The following is a 21,773-nucleotide window of genomic DNA, read 5'->3' as shown; positions in this document are numbered from 1 at the left end:
ATTGGAGGTCAAGAGGTCGAAGAGATTTGGTGTACACATGGTCAAGTGGTCCCGGATGTTTGCTAGTGAGCAGAGCAGTACTGGAAGTCCAGATCATGGGACGAGACGTGTGACAGGGTTAGGTATATAGAACTTACTCAAAAGCAACCAAATGCTCAAAACCTTGGGCAACTGGAGATCAAAACTACATCTTGATTGTGGACCAGGTGTGTATTCTGCGAGTGCCATGTGACCAGTTATAACGATTATCTCTTACTTTAACTAGCTAATAAGAAATGGCATGCTTCACACGCCTTGTCCTGAAGCTGCTGGGCTTGTATCGGTAGATGCTCAATGATCCTATGGCCCATGAAGCATTCAGGCTCCGAGTATGATGGACTGTTACGACTAGCTTGATATTATGCAGTTCTTGAGAATAGTCTCGAGTTACTCAAATAAATATCTAGCTAATCGTGTTGGATTGTCTGCTGTGGGCAGCTAGAAGTTATAACAAGGTATATTAACTATTGTTTTAGCTGAAATACGCGTCTCTTACAGACATGTGCATCTATCTACTTGTCAATGGGTGTCTGGTATAAACCGTTAGCAGGATCGCTTCGCTAGCACATAATCCCCCAAGAGAAGCGTAACGATCATGAGAGCTAATATACTTCAGCTGCCGTAGCATGGAATCGGGAGATTTCCAAGCTGTTTTTATGTCCTGCCTATAATCTTTACGGTGGCTCATGCTATACACTTACCTACTACATAGGTAATGCTGATATGTTCACCTAGCGGTAGGTTTTGATGTATTGATCTTCTGGCATACCTACTTACCTATGCTTTTTACGTACGTACCTGTTACGATTTACCTGCTAATGCCGGGCCAAATCCCATAGCAATATTACGTAACTGTCTTCAACCTCTGGCATTGCTGAATGTGCTGGTAGTCCCTAGCCGTCTCTAGCTGCCTAGGTATCTGGAATCGCGGAATACAATGCTACCTAGGCACGAATCTGGTGGGTAGTCAACATGTGATGGTGTTGTTCTTGTTTGTGCTGGCAAGTCAAATTGCGAGATGCGATTTCTCCACAACGGATCGCGAACGGTAGCGCGTGTCTGGGCCGAGGTTGTCATGGTAACGTGTGGATACTGGCGATCAGGGGAACCCGAAAGCTCTTCAAACTGCAGGGGTTATTCCGCTTGGTGTGTTTTTGTTCAAGCTCCAGTCGGATGGGCCGAGGCGATTGAAGTTGGCTGGACAATCGAGGACTGGCCAACCTTTCAGAATGGCATTGAAGGTCATCGACGCTATTATTATAGTGTAGAACAAGTAAGGTAATAGAAAGAACTTGAATTGGCTGTTGTAATGCATGCCTGCGCACAGTGTCGATCAGATTGAAAGAGAGCATGGTTCAGCTTACATCGGTACGACACCACACACGCACCAAAGCCGTAGGCTTGCATAAGTTGTGATACACGACCCAATGACAGCGGACCACGATGTACAGCATCCAGAGGGAATGCTTTAAGACAGGCGGCAGGACGTCAGCAGAGTCGTCAGTATCTGGTGAGATGTTAGGTGTTCCCCAGCCACCTCCATGCGAAAGGATCTGGGGGCAGTAATGCAAACGCTCCCAGCCACGCACAACCGTACTGTAGGTAACGTCTTTCAGTTTGTAGTATAGATCTCCAAGCTCCAGCCTCTTGATTTTCTTGTGTTCACAGCATCAAGAGGCGCTGAACTGCCATTGGCTATAGCGTGTTTGTGCTGTAACGACTGAACTGTAGCAGGCGACTAATTCGAAGCGTTTCGGTTGGCGCCAAAGCCCGGGAACCGGAGTTATTACCTAGGTAGTAGGCAGTACCTAGCTTTAGCAGCCCTGATCAATCAATGGTGTGAGCGAGCGTCGTAGGTATTACAGTATGCGACTCAGATTGATTGGACCAGTGGAAATGGATGCGACAAAGTCTCTCATCGACGCTCAACGCGACCTGACCTATACATACAGTGTAAGATCATGCGCATACTGTAGTCTCTACTGTACGTGTGGTACACCAAGCCGGGGGAGGCTTCCGCCCAAGCAAGTGGGAGAGGAGCTCATGTCCATTGCGCAATCCCATGCATGATAGTACTTGGATACACCGTGTTAATAGCAATTGTCCACATGCAAACAGTAGGAAGAACCGTCAGTCGAGAGCTCATTACGTGTAATACCAATTCTCAGGACCGCCTCACTTCCATTCATCTCTCCTGTGAATCCTCGGTAGGTACTTTTGCGCTCAGTAGGACAACAGCTGGAAAGTGTCAATTTGCGGTGGTTGGGTGCTGCCAGGGAGCTGCGCGAGGTGGAGAAAACCGGAGCTCCTCATCGCCGAGTTAGTACTAGTGAGGTAGGAACAAGGAAGTTAGACGAAGCACTATCACGCCCTAAAAAGGTAGCTTGCATTCAGGGGGCTTGATTGAGTTTTGGGTCCAATGGTAGGTACCTAGCTGGCGAGGCTGGGTCCCCTGGGAATAGTGCACCCTCAGTAGCCGTCATAGGTAGTGGTCCGGATAGAGACCTAGCAGAACCTACCTACCTGTCTCTGCTAGGTGTGCCTAGGTAATAATCGCAGCAGTGTTAGGTAGGGCTCTGGTAGGGGGCAAAGACCCGCCCCAGCACTACCTAAGGTACCTACCTAGGTAGTGTAGGTAGGCGCTATAAGATGCTCTAACCCCCTTTGGCTTCAAGATAAACAGACCGCCTGGGCCGGCCCACCCGTGTAAACACACGATGGTTCCATACAGCCCCTGCAATTCTGCAATTCGGCTTCAACGCCCTCTCACAACAGCTGCTCCCTGCGCAGAACTGGGTACATTGGACACACTTGGACACACTTGGACCACCAACCCCAGCTCTCCCATCTTTGCCCAGCCAACCCACGACGACTCCCAGCCCTCTGCATCGCGCTGCATCACCCCCCGGTCCAGCCTGCTCGAGTTCCTATTTCTTGCTCGCCAATAGCCGCCTCTGCCCCTTCACCTCCTTTTCTCCTACTTGATCTTTTCCATCTCCAGCCCAACCACCACTCTCTACCCAACCCGCTCTTCTATTTCAGTCCCATCTGCCAGAAAGAATCGAGTCTAGAAGTGAGCGACAGTATCCGCTGCTTCTTCACCTCCCTTCTTTTCTTTCAGATACCTAGAAAGAAGAGCAAGAGGAATCTTCTTGACTCCGTTGTCGGGAAGAGGATTCTTGCGCCGTAAAGGTCGTCAACCTGGACTTTGAAGCCCGCGTTCCCGTGCCCTTCAGCATCTTCCCCCGTACCTACAAGGAAGCCGCCGAGGCTTCGGCCCAGACCAAGACCACCGAGACTCACGAAGAGCTTGAGATCAAACTTCCCGCCAAACCCGAGAAAGCCGGACGGGAAGGTCAATACTCTTCTATCTCCGCCTCTGCTCAGCTGCCCCCGCGACGACAGGAGCGCTACAGTGAAGAAGAGGTCCGTATTACACGTGAAGAAGAACGTTACCGCCGTCCCGGTGTCCACCGCGAGTACTACGAGGAGCACCTGTAAGCGCGAAGCCCTTTTCCTAATGTCGTCTCTATTTTCCAATTGTTCAATTGTCAATTGCGGCTCTTTGAGCGGAAAACATAACCATGTTTCTCGCGTCGAATATGAGCGTCAACACGGCGAATTTGCGCGAATGAAGAGCTCATGTTAGGGGTGGGAGAAATTATGAGCTAGACCGCCAAGATGTCCGTCGTGACGTGGTCAGCCCAGGCCAGTTCGCACTGTCAACCTGGGCACAGCCCATTTCGGCTCGCCCCATCTTGACCCCTGGCTAGCAAATTTCCTTTGGCTGTGACCCATCATTTGACTAGGATAGGATGGAGTCTAGTGCAGAACCTGATGTAAACAATCATTTCGTTCGGAAAACATTTTGACTGACCTTGCTTCAGCCACAGACCTGCCAACGTAACCTCCTTCCACGAGACTCACAACACCTACACTCAGGACAACTCCTACTCTCAGGCTCCCCGCCCCCATCACCACCACAAGGCTCACTACGAACCTTCCACCTACTCTGAGTCTTCCATTCAGGTTGACCACAAGCACAAGCCCCATTACTCTGCTATTGACCGTATTGAGCAAGAATACCGTTCTCGTATTCAGCCTTCTGTCTACCGAGAGGATACCCGCGTCACCGGCCAAACCGTTGACACTCCTACTCACCGCCCCCAGTTCGGCGAACACGTCACTGTAACCGGTGCTACCGTAGACGCCGCTCCTGCTCACGTCCCTCACTACGCCGACCAGGTCTCTTTCACTGAAGAAACCGTCGACGTTCCTCACAAGACTGCCCCTTCATCCTACAAGGACGTGAAGGTTACTGAAGAAACTGTCCTTCAACCCCGCCACACATCCGCTTACCAAAAATCCAGAATGGGTTACTACGACGAGGACGGTGAGTAACAAATGTCCCCAGCCCTTTCCCTAATAGTGCTCCTCAGCTGATTCAATTGGTTGAATAGGACACTACCACTCCTTCCGCCATGGATTGCACAAGGTGGCTGACCGTATTTTCCACCCTGAAGGCGAGCGCGTTGAGGTGATCCGCGAGACTCACTCTCACTCTGCTCCTGCTCCTGCCCCTCGCTCTGGCGGTAGCAATGCCATCCCCAACACGGTCACCATTCCTTGCCACCACATCCGCATGGGTGACATCCTGATGCTCCAGGGCCGCCCCTGCCAGGTCATCCGTATCTCCACCTCGTCCGCTACTGGCCAGCACCGTTACCTCGGTGTTGACCTGTTCAGCAAGCAGCTCCACGAGGAGTCTTCCTTCGTCTCCAACCCCGCTCCCAGCGTTGTTGTCCAGACCATGCTTGGCCCCGTCTTCAAGCAGTACCGTGTGCTTGACATTCAGAACGGCAGCGTCACCGCCATGACTGAGTCTGGTGATGTCAAGACTGGTCTCCCTGTCATTGACCAGTCCGGACTCTACTCTCGTCTGTCCTCTGCCTTCAACCAGGGTCACGGCAGCGTCCGCGTCCTTGTCCTTAACGACCACGGTAACGAGCTCGTCGTTGACGTCAAGGTTGTTCACGGCTCTCGCTTGTAAACGTATTTCTCTTTTGTCGCCCTTAATGATGAATGGCTTTTATACAGCTCATTCGACCTTAGCCTGTTGTGGTGATACTGGGGCACGCCTTTACTAGCGTGGTTGTGCGATGATGCGCGACATTTATGTATTGAAGGGAAGATGTTGTAAAAGGGTCGTTGATCTCATGGTAGCATATCAAGTTAGATAGCTCTGTATATCGTTGGTAATACAATGTTGGTATCATGGATTTATGCATATATCGTCTCTTTTCATCTGTATTATACTTGTGAGGTTTGCATATCAGCTTCGACCCCGTCTGCATTGATCCTTTATACTGTTATGGAATTGGTGTGTTGTCGTTAATGTTTGCTGCATCGCTTCGGCGGACTGCCCCTTCGATACAAGCGCAGCTTCTAACGTCCAATTAGCTATTGGGTGAGAACTCGACTTGCCTCCTTAAGTAGGTACGTTGGTCAAAACTTGCCATCTGCTCAAGTTTAACCATCAAGGTACTTAACCTTGTATGGTTTATCCAATGGCCCGCTCTCATGAGGGGAAATGGGCGTAGGAGCTCTAGATCTCTGCACCAATCAAGAGCTACAACCCGCCCCTCGTTCGTCCTTATCAGTACCTGGGCATTTGTACCGAGGATAAGTAGGTAGGTCAGTAGGTTTAATGTTACGGCATATGGACGGACACCTTCTTGGACGGGACATCTCTTGCTTTGCCCTGTCCTGCTTTTACTCATCTTATTCTTGATTTCAAGGGACTTGTACCGACTGATTCTGTGGAAGTTGGTCACTTGGAAGGTAAGGCTCGCTCTAAGTAGACTCAGGTATATATACCACTTCGGCGAATCATTCATTGATTCTTCGCTATCTTTATAATATCACATTTTATTTTTATTTCGTCATGGGCGCACAACAGTCGAAGATAGCGACGGCGCCTTCGTGGGTGACCACTGATATAGCCACGGCGAAGCCACTAGAGCAGGAGAGAAGCGAACGCGAGTCCAAAAAGGCTCTCATCGCTGCTGCGGATCGGCTTTCTGAGAAAGATCGGAGAGATAGCGGAGATGATTACGTTCTTGTCGATTGCGAGAAGCCTGCCGCCGCGAAGCTCCAGCGAAGCCCGGAGGGTCTGGCGCTGGAGGTGATGCAGGATTGGCAAGATCAACTATTCGAAGACCCCAAGAACAGGTGTGTAGCAAACATGTGTTTATACACTGTTTTTTCTTCCTGTTCAAGGGCTTGTGACTAATACTAAGTGTTGTGTGGTCTAGACTGGCCTTGTACGCTCTTAGCAGTGCAAATCCCAAGGACGTGCTAACGTCTCGATTCGCCCAAATCGCAGACCAACAAGTCTTCAACGTCCGCATCCCCTTCGAGGGCGCACCCATCACCAACCAGAGATCCTCCGGCCGTTGCTGGCTCTTCGCGAGCACCAATGTCTTCCGCATCGCGCTGATGCAGAAGTACGGGCTCGACTCGTTCGAGCTGTCGCAGGCGTATCTGTTCTTCTGGGATAAGTTGGAGAAAGCCAATTTTTTCCTCGAGAACATCATCGATACCGCGGACGAGGACCTCGAGGGCCGTCTCGTACAGCGTCTGCTTTCCGACCCTGTTAGCGACGGAGGTCAGTGGGATATGGTGTATAACCTCGTTGAGAAGTACGGTCTTGTGCCGCAGGTGCTGTATCCGGATAGTTGGAACGCGATGACGAGTAGTACGATCAATTATGTCGTTGTGGGTAAACTGCGCGAGTTCGCCCTCGTCCTGCGGAATATCGTCGCGAAGAAGTCTTCCTCTTCTGCGCGAAGGCTTGAGATATTGAGAGCTACCAAGGAGAAGATGATGCGCGAGATTCACACCATCCTTACGCTGACGCTCGGTCCGCCGCCTGCGAGTGATGGAGTTTTCGAGTGGGATTTCCTCGATAAAGACGGTACTGCGCACACGGTGCGTAAGACGCCGCGGGAATTTGCGCGGGATATCGCGGCGACGGTGCCTAGTACTGGGTACCGGATCTCGAGCGCAGGTATCGAGAAGATGGTGTCGCTCGTGCACGATCCGCGGCACGAGCCATTTTCGTTGATGACTGTTGATCGCCTCGGGAACGTCGTCGGCGGGCGCAGGATCACTTACATCAACGTCAACATGAGCGTGCTCAAGTCAGCGTGCATCCGCACCCTCAAGGCTGGTATCCCCGTGTTCTTCGGCTGCGACGTCGGCAAATTCAGCGATCGACGCACGGGCATCATGGATCTCGGGTTAGTCGACTACGGCCTCGGCTTCAATGTCGATATGTACGCTGCTGGCGCCATGGACAAAGCTGGCAGACTTCGCGCTGGCGAGTCGGCCATGACGCACGCTATGGTCTTGACCGCGGTCCATCTGGATGAGAAGACGGGGAATCCCGTGAGATGGCGCGTGCAGAACTCGTGGGGGCAGGAGAATGGGGATAAAGGGTGGTTTGTCATGAGTGATGACTGGATGGATCAGTTCGTGTATCAGGCTGTTATCGATTCGCGCTGCATGAGCAACGAGGTTAGGGATGTGCTTAAAAAGGAGCCTATTATTCTACCGCTCTGGGATCCTATGGGTGCATTGGCTTAGATGAAGGTAACTGGGCCGTAAAGCTGTGGCTGCGATGAAGATCCTGTTAGGCGTGCTCTGGGTCGATTTTTGTTTTATGGGAATGGGGCGTTAGTGCTAGGGATGGATTCATTGTCTGTCTATGGTCTGTATGATTCACGAGTTTATACGTTATACGTACTGAAATATTGACTGGTTTGTGTTCTTCCTAGTTACCTGCCTGCCTTACCTTACATTCTGGCTATGTGTGCACAGCTTCAACGGATGACTTATTTACATGAAGACTTTGACTAGAAAATGATTCTAGTATATCAGTATCAGCGAGGACTCCTTAGAGCTAGGTAGTGGTAGTATTCGTGGTGATGGAACAAACAAGCTACGACTAAATCTCTCTCTTCCCCTGCAGCGTTGAGGAGGGAAATTCTTCTAATACCGAGTCCAAGGAATGGGACGCTGCCCTTAAGCTGGAGTGTGAGTGTAGATTGTAGAGAGCCTCTAGCCCGACGTTCTTGAGATATGGTATATAAAACTTGTGATTTGTTTGGTTAACTGCCTACCTAAGTACTTGAACCACTCAAATAACCATTAGGTTAACTGTGATATTCACATCAACCAAATTGCGATTTTGAACCGAAATTTATGGAATTTTGCACTTAGAAAATCTAGGAATCGAGTAGACCAGTAGAAACTCTCATGATCTAGAATAAGATATCTGACTCGGAAGCCCCTGAGTTGAGTGTCCTCACTTCGCGAAGGCAGCGTGTCAGGCTATCCCAGACAAATTTACCTTCTTCATGGTCATTCACGTCTCCTCTTGTCATTTTTCTTTTTTCCTCTTCCTTTTTCGTTTTCTCCTCGGAGGTCAGAAATAGCCACACTACCATGCAGTGCACGCTTACAGCAACATCGACGGAATATATCCACTTATCTGTGACATTTGGGCATCAACCAAGAAAGTTTTATCCTACCTACCCTTGTATGTTGAAAGGTAATGTGACTTGACTACGAGAGGCTATCGAATCATCAGCCCTGTTTTCGAAATGCTGAAGTTGCCCTACCTGCCTATCAGACGTGCCTGTTGGAGACATGTGGATGGACAAGTCATCGCTATTAGAGAATGGTTATTTTAGTATAGGAGGAGGTTTTTGGAAGGAAATCACGAGGGGAGGTCCTCTTTTCTTGAGAGGCGAGTCGGCGAGTGGCTTGCTTAGTCTGTTTTGGTGATTTGTGTGCGGTGGTTTGTATCTACATGATATACACTACGTAGGTATATTGAGAGCCGCTTCTCGGCCGGGCGATGGGCAACGGATAGTTGCAGATTCCCGCTTATTCCCTCTCATGTCTGGTGATCGCCCTTCCGTTTGCTATACTCGCGAGATAAACTACGACAAACAGGCGAACAGGCGCTGGGGCGGTCCTTGAGCGATTTGTCGAGATGAGAGGTGAGAAGGGTTCCATGTGTTTCGTTGCGCGCCATGATGACAAACAGATACATAGGTTCATCAGATCGCGTAAATCCGAGGCGGAAAATTGCTTACATTAAGCCATCGAAGTATTGGTCTCCGATATACGGATGCAGATACATATACCTACCTTCGCGGTGAACTGCATAGTAGGAGGTAAGGGGCGGAACAAATGGAATAAGGGAGTATGCCGAGTCGGGAAAGAACTATACTCACTTTACCTTTCGGCCGTATGGATCGTGAGAGTCATGATTACTCATACCCACATTCGGCGTCTACTTCTTATCATATGTGAATCTATGGGATAAACAGAACATGTACAGAATATTTTCTAGTGCTGCTTGAACAGGCTATGCTCTGGAATGTCCGCTGGTACCATGTTATTCTCCATAGAGGTGATGACACGAGTTCTTAATAGTATTCACAGCCTCGTGCCCGCTTATACCGCTGGTTGACTACATACAAGGCACACCCTAGACAAGGCATGGTCACCTACAAGATGGCTTCTCAGATATGGATCCGGGTAGAGATGGTCATGAATAGGCCTTGACTAGTTGGACAACGGCAAGGCCGTATGCGACAAAGTGTAGTAATATCACTCATATCTGAGATTACAGGAATAAAACAAACCGCCAACAACGAATCCAAGCTCGTTTTGTCGCGTTGCCCCGTTGTAGCCTACTGTGGAATGTATTTAGAAACCAACCGTTGAGTAGCACAGCTTACAGACAAGCCGACCATCGCAGCAGCTGATAGTCAGCTTCGCAAACAATCGCGGCGCACGTTTGGGTATCACTGTCGCATACTCACTAGTTTGCTGCAGAGTCATCTCGACCCATAGACTTATTGGTCGCGATTCCTCCAGCAGCCGTGTGGCATCTCTAGAAATCGGGCGGTTAAGCCGTGCTTCACTACCCATCTCAGCAGGATCAGAGAAGAAACCAACAGATGTTGGAAATGTGTGCAGAGGCTGCAGGGATTCGAGGGAGCGTGGCTTATCGAGGATCCGTATAGCATAATAGGAAAATGGATAGAAAGGAGTTGCGAATCCAATCGTACGGGACCAGACGATGTAGATGCTGTGCGCTAGCTTCAGGCACGAGGGCTCGGCAAGCAGCTAGATACGTACTGCAGTATATCTCGAATAACGCTTGTCATACAGACAGGACAGCAGTATGATTACGCGTGTGCTGTACTTAGAAAGCAGGCTTGTTGGTTTCCAATAACAGGTCGAGACGAGACGAGATGAGAAACGAAGAGGGATGGGACCCACGCCAACGGCCACAGGGAGGCGAAGGTTGGGTTCCCATGGATCCAGATGGGCAAAACCCATTGCAGCCCGAAAGATTCCCGATTTCGAAGTTGCTTTAGCGCCAGGAGCACTGCACCAGATCTGTTGTTATGTTCATTCGCAGCATACTAGAAGGCCCTGGTGGTCGATGGAGAGGCACGGCGGCAGTTGTTGGGACATGCTGCAGCATTAGCATCAGTAGAGAGCACGTACACGAAAGTTGAAGTAGCTCTCTCTGTCTTCCAGGCTAGCTTGTTAATTGAGCGTATACATATCACATCCATCAATTATTGTGTCCAGATGATGGAATGTGATAGGTACGGCAGACGCCGCTGTGAGAAGCCACCCGGACCTGAACCTTCAAGCTCGAGCCTCCATTCATGCAATGTAGAGCTAGGCAACCAACGAGCACCCTCCGTGCGGCGCGTAAGTTTGCTAGCAACACCATAATAACAATAGCGACAGCAACATCAACAGCAACAACAGGCTACCCCATCCGTTTCGAATAATTGGGGCTTCGGTACAGCACAAGAAGCTGTGTAGCTAAGGCTGAGATAGAGGCGAGATGAGCCCACAGAGACAGTCACTTGTCGAGTTAGGTAAAAGTGGTAGGCAGGTAGGTACACGTCGCCGTTGGACGGACGCCTGGGGTACCAGAGGATCCCGTTTGTTCTACAAGAACGACGGAGCCAAGGCGCACACCACAGTCTTCTCGAGCGTGGTAGGCAGGAGGGAAAGTGGCAGCGAGGCGACAACCATGTGGGTTCTCAGGGCCAGGGGAACCCGATATCACTGGTCTGGCGGTTGTCGGCCGAGAGGATGGACGTGATCGCCTCATCTGATGTCTACCTAGTGTATACTTGGTATTCCTCTGGCTGCCATCAGTCACGACTAGCTGCTGGCTTGCTCGTCAGGCACAAACTGTTGGATAATGGTCGAGAAAACCGCGCCGTGGCACTGTTGGCCGATTGGCCTCGGTTGACTACCGATTTGTCGACTAGGCCACCTAAATATATATTTGAGGATGAACTTGCCGAAAAGGGCGGATTGTTACCTTGTGAGTGGGCACTTTTGTCGACTGTGAAACATTTGAGCAGCGACGAATTCCATTCCTTGAAACTTGAACAACACACGCAGATACGCACACGACAAAATGTCGATAGTGCAACCAACCGTAGGCACCAACAATACACACACTACACATATACCTATGGGCTTGAGGTCGACTACACGATACAAGGATACTACTATAATTAAGAACCCTGGCCCTGACCCGCCTTTTTAGACGTCTTCTCCATGTCTTGCTCTCTTCATGATACCTAGCGTACTTCCTTCTCTGACTTGGCCGGGGTCCTAGTCGCCAAATGACCACTGACGCAACAAGTGATAATACCGATATTCTTTTTTTTTTTTTGTTGCTTATTTTGCCCCTCTATGTTTTCCGATATCCACTTATTACTTCTACATGTGCTTGGTAACCGGTAGAACAACCATAGGTATATGTACAGATAATACTCTTGATTCTATTAGTATTTACTACCTACCTACCTGCCTACATAGGTAGGTAGGCAGACAGTATATGGCGATGTACAATAAAAAAAACATATCTAGTAATAGCATCTTGCTTGAATGAGAATACCTGCGAATCGTGGGTGAGACATGGGGGGACGTCATCGCCGCCCTTGTCTCTCCACTTACATCTTTCACGAGCGACGTAGTTACATCACTTACATGGACATAGCGGCAGACCGTGGCTCTCTGCTTGGCACTCGTGATGGACCAGATGCCGGTGGCAGCTTCACTGGCTAACATGGTTTATTCTTTTATTTCATTTTCTATTATTGGTATCCATCATCCGTCCCATTCATTGCACAGCTCACCCTCGAGGTCGTTCTACCTCAACAAAGACCTAGCCACCTACTTACCTACTGTATATACCTACATTCGTAACTACCTAGAGTAGGCTAGGTTGGTAAATATATTCGTAGACCAATGTGAGACAGGAGGTATCTAGACGAATATCTAGTCAACGCCAACAAATCAACAAGTGCTAATGCCTCAGCCCGTGTTTGTCTCTATCTCGTGCAATCCAGAGGTCCGTGGTCTGTCGGGGCTCGCAAGTTAGTTACCTATAATAATAATAATTCAATACATACCTACATTATAACCGTCGTCATCGTCGTCCTTTTCTCTCTCTCGCCCACCCTTCTCTCTCGTATTCTACATCTTCTTGCTCACCTTTTGTCATTTCCGTATTACCAGTTTTCCAGTCTCAAAGATCCAGTCCCGGCGCTATTTCACCCAACTCAGCCCATTATCCAGTTATTTAGTCTCTCGTTCCTCGTATCAGACTGTCTTTCCCAGACTTGGTCGCCCACCCCACCCACCCACCATTTTGCCCGTCCTGCAATGCATGACCAAGACTCCCTGCTGCATCAAAGACACCACTACATGTACAGACTGTACTAGTAGAGGAGCACACTACTGTAAGTACATGTATGTAGAGCGAGAGACAGAGACAGAGACAGAGAGGGAATCTGCATGACCGAATCCACCTGCTGCTGGATGGATCCTTTGGCGACAATATAAAAAAAGACGAGACAATATTACCCGGAACACCTAAGTACAGTATCTGGTGGATGGTTGGACCCCTACGGTGCTAGTCGGACCTCGTGGCTTTCTTTTACCTGGCTTACACACACACTCCCCTCCCAAGTCCTTGCTTGGACGTGAGAGCTCTTCTGTTACAGTAGCTTGCTTTGCATCCGGGCTACTCGAGTCGGATTGTTAACCACGCCTTACACCGAAATCGAAGTTGGAAACGTCTCAATCATATTGTCGTCCTGCTCCTGGCCGTCTCGAGGACTGCGGCGGCGAGCCGTGCGGGGGACCCGGACACCGACGGCCAGATATCGCCATATTCACCACCACCTCCTCTTTCTCACCACTTTGAGTCCGGGACCACGGCTCAATCATTTGGCTGTATTTGTCGCATCCTTGGCGCCATATTTCCGCATCTGGTCAATTTGTTCATGCAATTTATGCGTGACTATTGATTCCTGTCTCCCCAACCTTCATCCTCCTTCCGGACGTGAGCACTACCCTGCTCGTCTGTCTGTCAGTCAATCAATCCACCACCACTGGTGTTGGGCACTATTTCTCTCTCTTCCCACATACAAAGGGCCATTGTTTACAAGGTAGCTTGGTGAGAAAGCAGGCTGACGATCAGCCAGCAGCCATCCGCATTGTCGATCCCGGACCGATCGAGAATTGACCGTGTACGTAGACTGCAGTGCGCCATACCTACAGATTTGCCTCCTCCGACGGGAACACATAGCGGCTGGCGGGACACGCAGTCAGAGAGAGACAGACAGTACATGTAACCACCACGCGAGACGAGAAACGAGACTCGTGATCCACCTATAGGCTATTCCTAATAAGGAGACTCCCCTCGTGGCTCTCGGCTGGGCAGCTTTCCATCATCGACGGCTGCAGCCCAACCATAAACAGCCTTGGCATATCCTTGGAACCCGGCGGCGGCTTACATTCTTCTTCTTCAGCATCACCAGCAATATTCAGCAGCAGCAGAACCATCAGCGGCACGGCACGGCAGTGTCAGCGGCAGTAGCTTGCGCGCGGCGCCCACGCATATCATACCAAACTCATCGATATATATCAAGATATATATCAAGAGCCAATCTCTGTTTCCACGGGTCAGCCAGTCCACATTCCACGCTGTGTACCCCGCGGTGGAAGGACCCTGACATTTGTGGCCTGATTAAAAAAAAAAATTGAAAGGTTTAGGACTTTATTTTTTTTTTTTCCTGCTGAGAAAAGTGCAGGTATGTGCATTTTCATTTATTTGAGCATGACAACAACGACAACAACGACAACAACAACCCATCAGCACAAAACCCACCACCACCTCGAAGAGCTATTGTCCATGTACATACATAGCCTCTAGTTTTGGCCTCCAAGCACACAGGAAACAACACACACTGTCTCTCTCTACCCACACACGCACGCATACATCCATCTCACTCGTTTTTCTTTTCTTTCTTCCCTCTTCTCCCTCTTCTACCGCCCCCAACAGACAGACATACCGGTAATAGACTTGGCGCGAAGGATCGTTTCGGCGGAACAAAGTACCCTGCCTACTCGGGACTGTAAGAAAAAGGCAAATAGAATCGATCAATCAATCAACCCCGTCTTGGAAGCGAAGCAGCAGAAGAAGCTAGCAGGTCGCATTTCAAGTCCAAGCGGACACCCCACCTACTTCATCCGTCCGTCCCACGGCCCCCCTCGTCGCTCATCCCCTCCCCCTCGACCTACCTATCTTCGTCTTACCCTCGTCCTGCCTACCTACCTCCATCCATACCGGTACCCTTCTCATCTCTGACGAGCTCTACCTATGTACTTACACTACTGCGCACTACCGTACTACAATGTCCCACTTGCCAGTCAGCCAACAAGCAACCAAATCCTAAATCCCAAAATACCAGATCCCACTCTCAAATCTCAAATCCAAATTCCCTCCAGCTGATCACATTTTTCCATTCGCACATCCAACTTTGTCTTTGTGCTCATTTCAAAACTGCTTGACATTCTAGCTAACATTATACTCCCTCAGCTACCCCGCCTTCTATTGTTATTTCATCTCTTTTTTTTTCCTGTTCGGTCTATCTAGTCCACAAATTCTTCCCACGACGCCACGACCATGGCCGATCCTCGATCCCGTCATTCGGGTCGAAGATCCCCTGTTTTCAATCCCGCGCGGGCTTCAATGCCCGTCAATATTGGCTACAACCTACCATACACCGGCGAGCTTCATGCCACTCCTACCACCCGCTACGACCCTCCAGCCCCTCGACGCCATGAGCCCAAGCCTGCGACCGGCCCAGCTCCGCCCTCCGCTACCGTTACGACGACATATAACGTCACCAAAGAGCCCGTATCGAGAAGCCTAAGCCGATCAAACCGACATCGCTCCTCAACCGCCGACTCCCACTCTGGCAAACCCATCATTGTGACCACCAACCATCCTCGGTCTCACGCACCGACAAGCCATGCTTCTGGAAGCGTGAGAACCGGTAGCCCCGCTCGTGAGGCGTACCGCACTAATGATGATGCCTACTATGCCGTTCAACCTGCCTCATCGATCCGCTCACGCAGCCACAATCGCCATAGCTATCACCAAGGGGCACCTCTGGGCGATGAGTTTTATCGTTTACGAGAACGGGTCGCTGGTACTAGTGGAACTGGAGCTGCTGTTGGTGACGATAGGTTTTGGGGCCCTGTTAGAACGAGTACCGACAATTTCCGCAACCCTCGACCCCATCTACTGTACACAACTCCAGCTCACCCCGCCCATCATGCAACTCCCGTCTATCCCAGCGGCTCGGCGGCAGTAGACTATGACGACGACTACTATGAGTACACGAAGCCGAGCGAGCTGGTTAGATATGATCTAGACCACGATCGAGACCGAAGGACTCGACGTGACAGTGCTGAGCGTCCTTATTATCGGCCTCACGTCAACGTGGTAAGCCACGATGCTTCGCGCTACGAACCCCGTCCACGCGCGAAGCCTCCGGCATCAAGCGGTCTTGAGAGATACAATCGTGCGGCAGCGGCAGGCGCATACGATCGTCCTTCGGTTACCATGCCGGCACCACCTGCTGTTCCTCCGCCGCCGCCCATTGATACCTCGCGCCGGCCTGCCCTACTTGAGGCACCGAGAAGCCCCTCGAGCGAGAACAGGACCACGCGACCACGTCCTGTGTCACTTTACCAGGATGGCCCTACCCGCCCCATACATACCGATGATATCTACCGTTCCCGCGATGACGAGCGGGTGGGCAAAGACCGCCGCGAGCGGGATGATGGCTATCGTGATGACAATGTTACAGCCCGTGGGTTTGGAATACGTACAGATACCCTCGATCGCACCCACCCTGTTCAAGCCTACGATGAGCGTCGTCCACGTCACGAGATAGCTGATCGTGAATTGAAACGTCTCCCAGACGAGCCACCGGCCCATCTTCGTCCACATGACCGAGATGCCGCTGATGATTATAGATCCCGTACTGAAGAGAGCCGGGATCGCAGAGAAGATCGACGTGAGGATCGACGAGACGATCGGAGGGAAGATCGAAGAGATGGTGTTGGCCGGCGCGAGAGTGTAAGTCGTACACGAGATAAAATCACAGCTGGCCTCAAAGGGGCCGCCGCCGCCGTACTTGTGCCAGTTCTAGGCCGAGATGAGGAGAATGTCTCCCCAAGACGACGAACTTCTGATGAAGGAAGAGACTATGACTCTCGTGCCAATGAAGCAAGTAGGCCTAAGGAAACGGAACCCACAGAAAGAAAACCTTCTCCGAGGGCTGACACGGTCACTTATGAACAACGAAGGGAACCACGACGGGAACGCGCAGAATCCGTTTCAGGCTCTAAGGATCGAGAAGTCATTGCCAACATCGACCGAGATCCGGAACGTGAATCTCCACGTAACCGCGATCACGGCTATGAGAAGGAACGTGAGGGAGAGCGTAGCCGCGTCGACGAGAGAGACCAACGCGATCGTCCACGACACAGCGGCGATGCTAGGCCCAATGGATCATCTGACAAACGAGAGGCTTCACCGGACGATGTTTCCAACACTGGACGACGGCGACAACGGCCGGTCTCGGCCTTTGACCCTACAGACACTAAAGGATTGATTGACCTGAAGGCTGAATTAGCCGCGATGGATGGTCAGAGCAATGGGACGAAAAAGGCTGATGAACCAAATGCACCATCCTCTGTAGAGACGATATCAGCCCGAGCTGCGACGGGAACTAACAGCTCCGATAAAGGGGATGAATCTGATTCTCGTGGCCGCGAGGTAGTTCCCATGCGGGATGAAAAGCAGGTACGCGTCGTGTCTCCTCCACGAGACAAGACCGAAGCCAAACCAATCAAGGGTATCCTTAAGACACCTAGTGCCAAATTTCCGGAAGACTCGAACCCTATTCGTGAGGGTGTGGCGCCACACAAAGATGATAAGACCAAGAAGGACGTCCCAGCCGGGGCCCGATGGACCAAGATCAGCAGGAAGAAGGTCAACCCCGAAGCTCTCACTATCGGAAAAGAGCGATTTGAGGTCCGCGATGACTTTGTTATTGTGCTACGAGTTCTGAATAAAGAGGAGATTCAGGCTTATGCTACTGCAACTGCACAAATAAGAGGCAAGTCATAGAGACAGAGCGCCAGCGTTGCATAGAGTCACTAGGCTAACCGCGTAAACAGAGATGCGAAGGAAGGAGTTTGAGAGAGAATCGCGACAAGAGCGTCACTCGGACGAAGAGCAAACCCGTTCCGATGAGGAACGACAAAGACGACATAGACACCGCCAAGAGAAGGAAGAAGAAGAATACCGAAGAGGACGAGCAGCAGACGACAAGCACAGACGACACAAGTATGACGACGATAGCGAGACTCGACCGAAGACTATTGAATATCATTCGGGCCAGCCGCAACATCATCATCGCCATTACGAATCTAGTGCAGAGGACCGCCGGTAAAGGCGGAATTATCTCATTCTCTCAATGAATGCTATAACTTACTTACTCCTTTTCTTTTGTTCATGGCGCTGCTTTTTTTTCCCCCTTTTCTTCTGTGTTTGGATTCATGGTTGCGAGACATCTTCTGATTGCCCAATTTTATAGAGAGATACCAAAGCATGTATGACAAAAGCAGTGTTTACTAAGATCATGTATACACCTGTCCGTGGGACGAAACTTATTATATCGATATGTAGAAAGAAATATGGTGTTTAAATTACATCTGACTCGGTGTATCCCGAGTTTGCAGTGTAGATTTGTTCTTGAACCGATGGAGCTCGGATAAGATGATATCCTTTACATAGTTGCGGACTAGATTGACCCTCTGTGTATTCGTTTGTTACGAGGAGACGCAAGGTTTCAGCAACTTTATTGCCGGGATGCCACGTGGGTGTGGATCAGTGCATATTTATCTATATATATCTATGAACATACGTTTTTACACAGTCGATATTTACGCGGCGATACGCAGCCTCGTTTCTTGTAGTTTTGTGTTCTAGTATATCCTTTCTCCGATGGTTGTCGTCTTATGACGTGACGGCTTGGTGTGTTGTGGTAGAAGAAGCATGTACGAAACATATAGAGGTCCATAGGGTTATACAGCGTTAGTATGTCGAATATGTAGGTGAATGATAAGCTTCACTTGGAATGAGATCCTTGGATAGGAGAGGGTGGGACGAGGATTATGCTGTGGATGTATGTCCGCCCGGATGTTGTGCCTGGTGCCTTGTGTTTCCGTGCTCTATGAGGAGCGATGCGCATTAGGCAACAAAGGCAGATTGTAGGTCTCATTTTCGGGTCGTGCGGTTGACTTGTTCGCTCGCTCGCTGACTCACTGGCTGGTACATATAGTTGAGAATGTATATTGGGAGGAATGCAGATTGGCTGGGGTTGCTTCCGATGATGGCTGTATACAATGTCGGATGATTGCGTGTGATTACATGAGTTCACGTTGCCGAGTGATGTTTACAGCATACCACATACTCGTTGTTACGTTGTTATCAACTCTTCAGAATGGTTGATATTGCAGGCTCATCGGTATAGATCCGAGGGACCGGATAATGAGAGCATTCAATTTATCTAAATTTTTTTTCTCTTTTGCTACCTCTTCTCTATCTATCGGGACTGTGAAAATGACCTCAAATAGATATAATGACCGTTTAACTCTATTCAAGTAAGGGCATGCGCTTTATATACAAACCCGTCTCCTGAAATTCCGTGAGCAACCATGACAGATTTGCAAGGAGTTTATCGGACAGGAGGAGGCACTTACATACATTCCCTCGATGCATTCAATGCTAGAAACTAAGGGTTCTGCATCACTTCTCTTTGGCCCTGCATATACACCGAATGTATCAAGGTGATCTACGAGCGATGGCTGTGTACTGCCTTCTGATCAAGACTCGACAACGGCCTTTCCGTGGTAGAGTCTGCTCATGTGCATAGGTCGGCGCGGAGGAACCGAATAGCTGGCCAAGCCAAGCCAAGCTTCTCATAGGAGATAGCTACAGCAGCGAAAATACCATGCAGGCACGGGACCTAGACGCAGTCGAAACATTGATATGGTAGGTTCTCCCTCGGCCATTTCATATTCGGCGGCACTTCAGCCTTGAATTCTGCTAGTTCCTTGTGTAACTCCTCCAGCTTCTGATCTTGTCTTGTTGCAACGTAAAGAACGTGGAGATTCGTGTAGGCCTTGACGTAGTAGTCGGTGAGATGAGGTTGGCGAGCTTGTCTTGCCACCGCCTTGGCTTTCAGAAATAGACCCTCAGCTCGGTCGGTATCGCCGTTTCTAATAGAAATCCTCCCTGCCAAGTACGGCAGGAGATATCCGGAGTGGAGGTCCCCAACAGTATGACCACTAGGCCGCTCATATTCTACAGCGGCCGATGTCAAACGGCGGGCACTGCCGACTTGGGGATGTTGTATAACCGAGGACACGTTGGAGGTTTCCACGTTTTGTGCTTCTATTGTCGACTGCACATAGCTTTGCCACTCTATCGCATCGTCCCATCCAGGATATGTATCCAACCAGCGTTTGAATCGTACCCATGACGGGTACGCACCTTCGGTATGTATCAAGAACCGGAGTAAGTAGTCGAGCGCCATGCAGGTTAGGTGGTCCTGTGGGCCCTTGGCGATGAGAAGTTCTTGGAGCAAAAGCTCCAGGACATCCTCAGTAATGCTGTTGACGTTGACATCGTGCTTCTCCCTTAAGAGGTGTATCCATAAGATAGACATGGGGTGGTTCCTACCCAGGTGCGCAACGGCAAGCTCTGCCACGTGTCGTCGAAATATATGCGACAGCTCACTATGATTTGACCACGGGTGCTGAAGAATTTCGAGCATCTGAAAGAAGAAGTCTGGTAGCTGTGCCCTCATGGCATCATTGAGGCGGTTCAACGCAGAATTCACGAGCTGAAAGACTACCTTGGGTGGCTTGTCATTGTCGATGGAAGCCTGCAGCCAGTAGAACTCATCAACGGCTTGGAGCATATTGGCCCTTGATTTTCTCATATCTATTACTGTTATGTTTTGAAAAGTACGACCCTGATCGGCGATCCACAGGGGGCTCCGGACATAATCACGTACTACAGAATTCAGGGTTAGCCCAGTTCGATCTATTCGATTAATGATCTCCTTGTATGTAGTGTAAGAGCGCAGACTGTGCTGTGGAGGTGGGCGGGTGGTGGTATGTCATCATGTGACCCTCTGCTTACCTGCTGAGAGGGTCCGTTCCATGTTACGAGACTCTGGCGATAACGGGCGTACTCTAGGGACTTGAATTGGCGTCCCGTAAGACGACGCAGGAGAGCCTGTAGCCGCGGCCGAGTTTGGATGGCCTTGAAGCCGCGTAAGGACATCTGGCCGCCGCTCGAGGAACCGTCTGAGGCGTTGGTTTCTCACTACCCGCCCCCGGATCACAAGGTTCTGTGTGGGCTCTCCCGCTGCTTTTCTTTCCAGCTTTTGTTGAAGTACTTCCAAAACATCTTCTTCTTCTAGCTTCTTCGAAAGGTGCCAGGTTCTTATGCGCTTCTTATACTGTCCCACTAAATTAATTCACGGGTTCTCATTTGTTGAGCGACAAATTATGAGCAATGTAAAACATGACTGGAAATAGGTGCAGACACTACAATGCATTCAAGAGCGCGTCTTAATGCATGGACTCACCATACTAGGCCTGCACTTGATCAGCCATCCGACTACGGTGTTATATTGGGGTCTCACTGGGATGAAGCTTACGTCGCATGAAATTGGCATTCATCTGCCATGATGCGCCTCACCTCGTCAAGGGTTTTGTTCTCGTCCAAATACAGCCTCTTGATCTTGTCTTTGTGGGCAGCCCATTCCGACGGCTTCGCATACCGGACCTGACCGTGTTCCGTGGTCCCATCGGCTTCTAAGCGAGTTACGGGAGACTGCATTTTTCATCGCCTTTGGGGCAAAGAGCCCCTCAATGACGGTGGACGAGGCAATGCCAACCCGGCCAAGACGTGATAAGTGGATAAATAGATAGACCGGCAGACAGGTAATGAGGCAACTAAATGTAGGCAAAGAGAGCAAATGGTATCAGCTCAGCCAGGTCGAGTCTTACGCAGATCTGAAAGTCTCGTGAGGACTGAGGCGAGGGAGAGGGCTATGGAGTCAACAAAGCTCTAGCGCGCTCTGTGTGTCACATCACGACGTGCTCACGTCGTCGCGACAAGCCAGTCAGATGGTGTTTGGACTGATCGCCCGGGTAGGTACTGTAGG

General features: G+C 50.2%; 4 protein-coding genes across 4 annotated transcripts; 3 read left to right on the top strand and 1 right to left on the bottom strand.

Moving 5' to 3' along the window:
* Positions 1 to 1,057: 1,057 nt before the first annotated feature.
* Positions 1,058 to 5,089, top strand: F5B22DRAFT_648814 (uncharacterized protein; the record flags this gene model as incomplete). Its single annotated transcript, XM_047979078.1, has 4 exons — positions 1,058 to 1,280; positions 3,212 to 3,536; positions 3,927 to 4,432; positions 4,500 to 5,089. 4 exons carry the CDS (start codon positions 1,058 to 1,060, stop codon positions 5,087 to 5,089), a joined length of 1,644 nt encoding a protein of 547 aa, XP_047828549.1.
* Positions 5,090 to 5,539: 450 nt separating this feature from the next.
* On the top strand, positions 5,540 to 8,041 carry F5B22DRAFT_616108 (peptidase C1-like family protein). The gene is made up of 2 exons (XM_047975565.1): positions 5,540 to 6,270; positions 6,354 to 8,041. The coding sequence occupies exons 1-2, from the start codon at positions 5,984 to 5,986 to the stop codon at positions 7,684 to 7,686; spliced, it is 1,620 nt and encodes a 539-aa protein (XP_047828548.1). The 5' UTR covers positions 5,540 to 5,983; the 3' UTR covers positions 7,687 to 8,041.
* A 7,095-nt stretch (positions 8,042 to 15,136) lies between these two features.
* F5B22DRAFT_657977 (uncharacterized protein) lies at positions 15,137 to 18,212 on the top strand (the record flags this gene model as incomplete). Its single annotated transcript, XM_047980088.1, has 5 exons — positions 15,137 to 15,826; positions 15,863 to 16,538; positions 16,569 to 16,654; positions 16,688 to 17,645; positions 17,707 to 18,212. 5 exons carry the CDS (start codon positions 15,137 to 15,139, stop codon positions 17,979 to 17,981), a joined length of 2,685 nt encoding a protein of 894 aa, XP_047828547.1. The 3' UTR covers positions 17,982 to 18,212.
* Positions 18,213 to 19,559: 1,347 nt separating this feature from the next.
* On the bottom strand, positions 19,560 to 21,445 carry F5B22DRAFT_648811 (Clr5 domain-containing protein; the record flags this gene model as incomplete). Its single annotated transcript, XM_047979077.1, has 4 exons — positions 19,560 to 20,611; positions 20,741 to 21,062; positions 21,192 to 21,201; positions 21,264 to 21,445. The coding sequence occupies 4 exons, from the start codon at positions 21,443 to 21,445 to the stop codon at positions 19,560 to 19,562; spliced, it is 1,566 nt and encodes a 521-aa protein (XP_047828546.1).
* Positions 21,446 to 21,773: the final 328 nt, after the last annotated feature.

This window comes from Xylaria bambusicola, assembly GCF_022495145.1.
Source record: "Xylaria bambusicola strain CBS 139988 unplaced genomic scaffold F5B22scaffold_37, whole genome shotgun sequence".
NCBI classification, from domain to species: domain Eukaryota; kingdom Fungi; phylum Ascomycota; class Sordariomycetes; order Xylariales; family Xylariaceae; genus Xylaria; species Xylaria bambusicola.
This window is presented reverse-complemented; position numbering and strand designations above follow the sequence as displayed.

Coding starts and splice junctions, on each gene's coding strand:
- F5B22DRAFT_616108 (XM_047975565.1), top strand. CDS start 5,984: ATGGGCGCACAACAGTCGAAGATAGCGACGGCGCCTTCGTGGGTGACC. Junction 6,271..6,353: donor TTCGAAGACCCCAAGAACAG/GTGTGTAGCAAA, acceptor TGTGTGGTCTAG/ACTGGCCTTGTACGCTCTTA.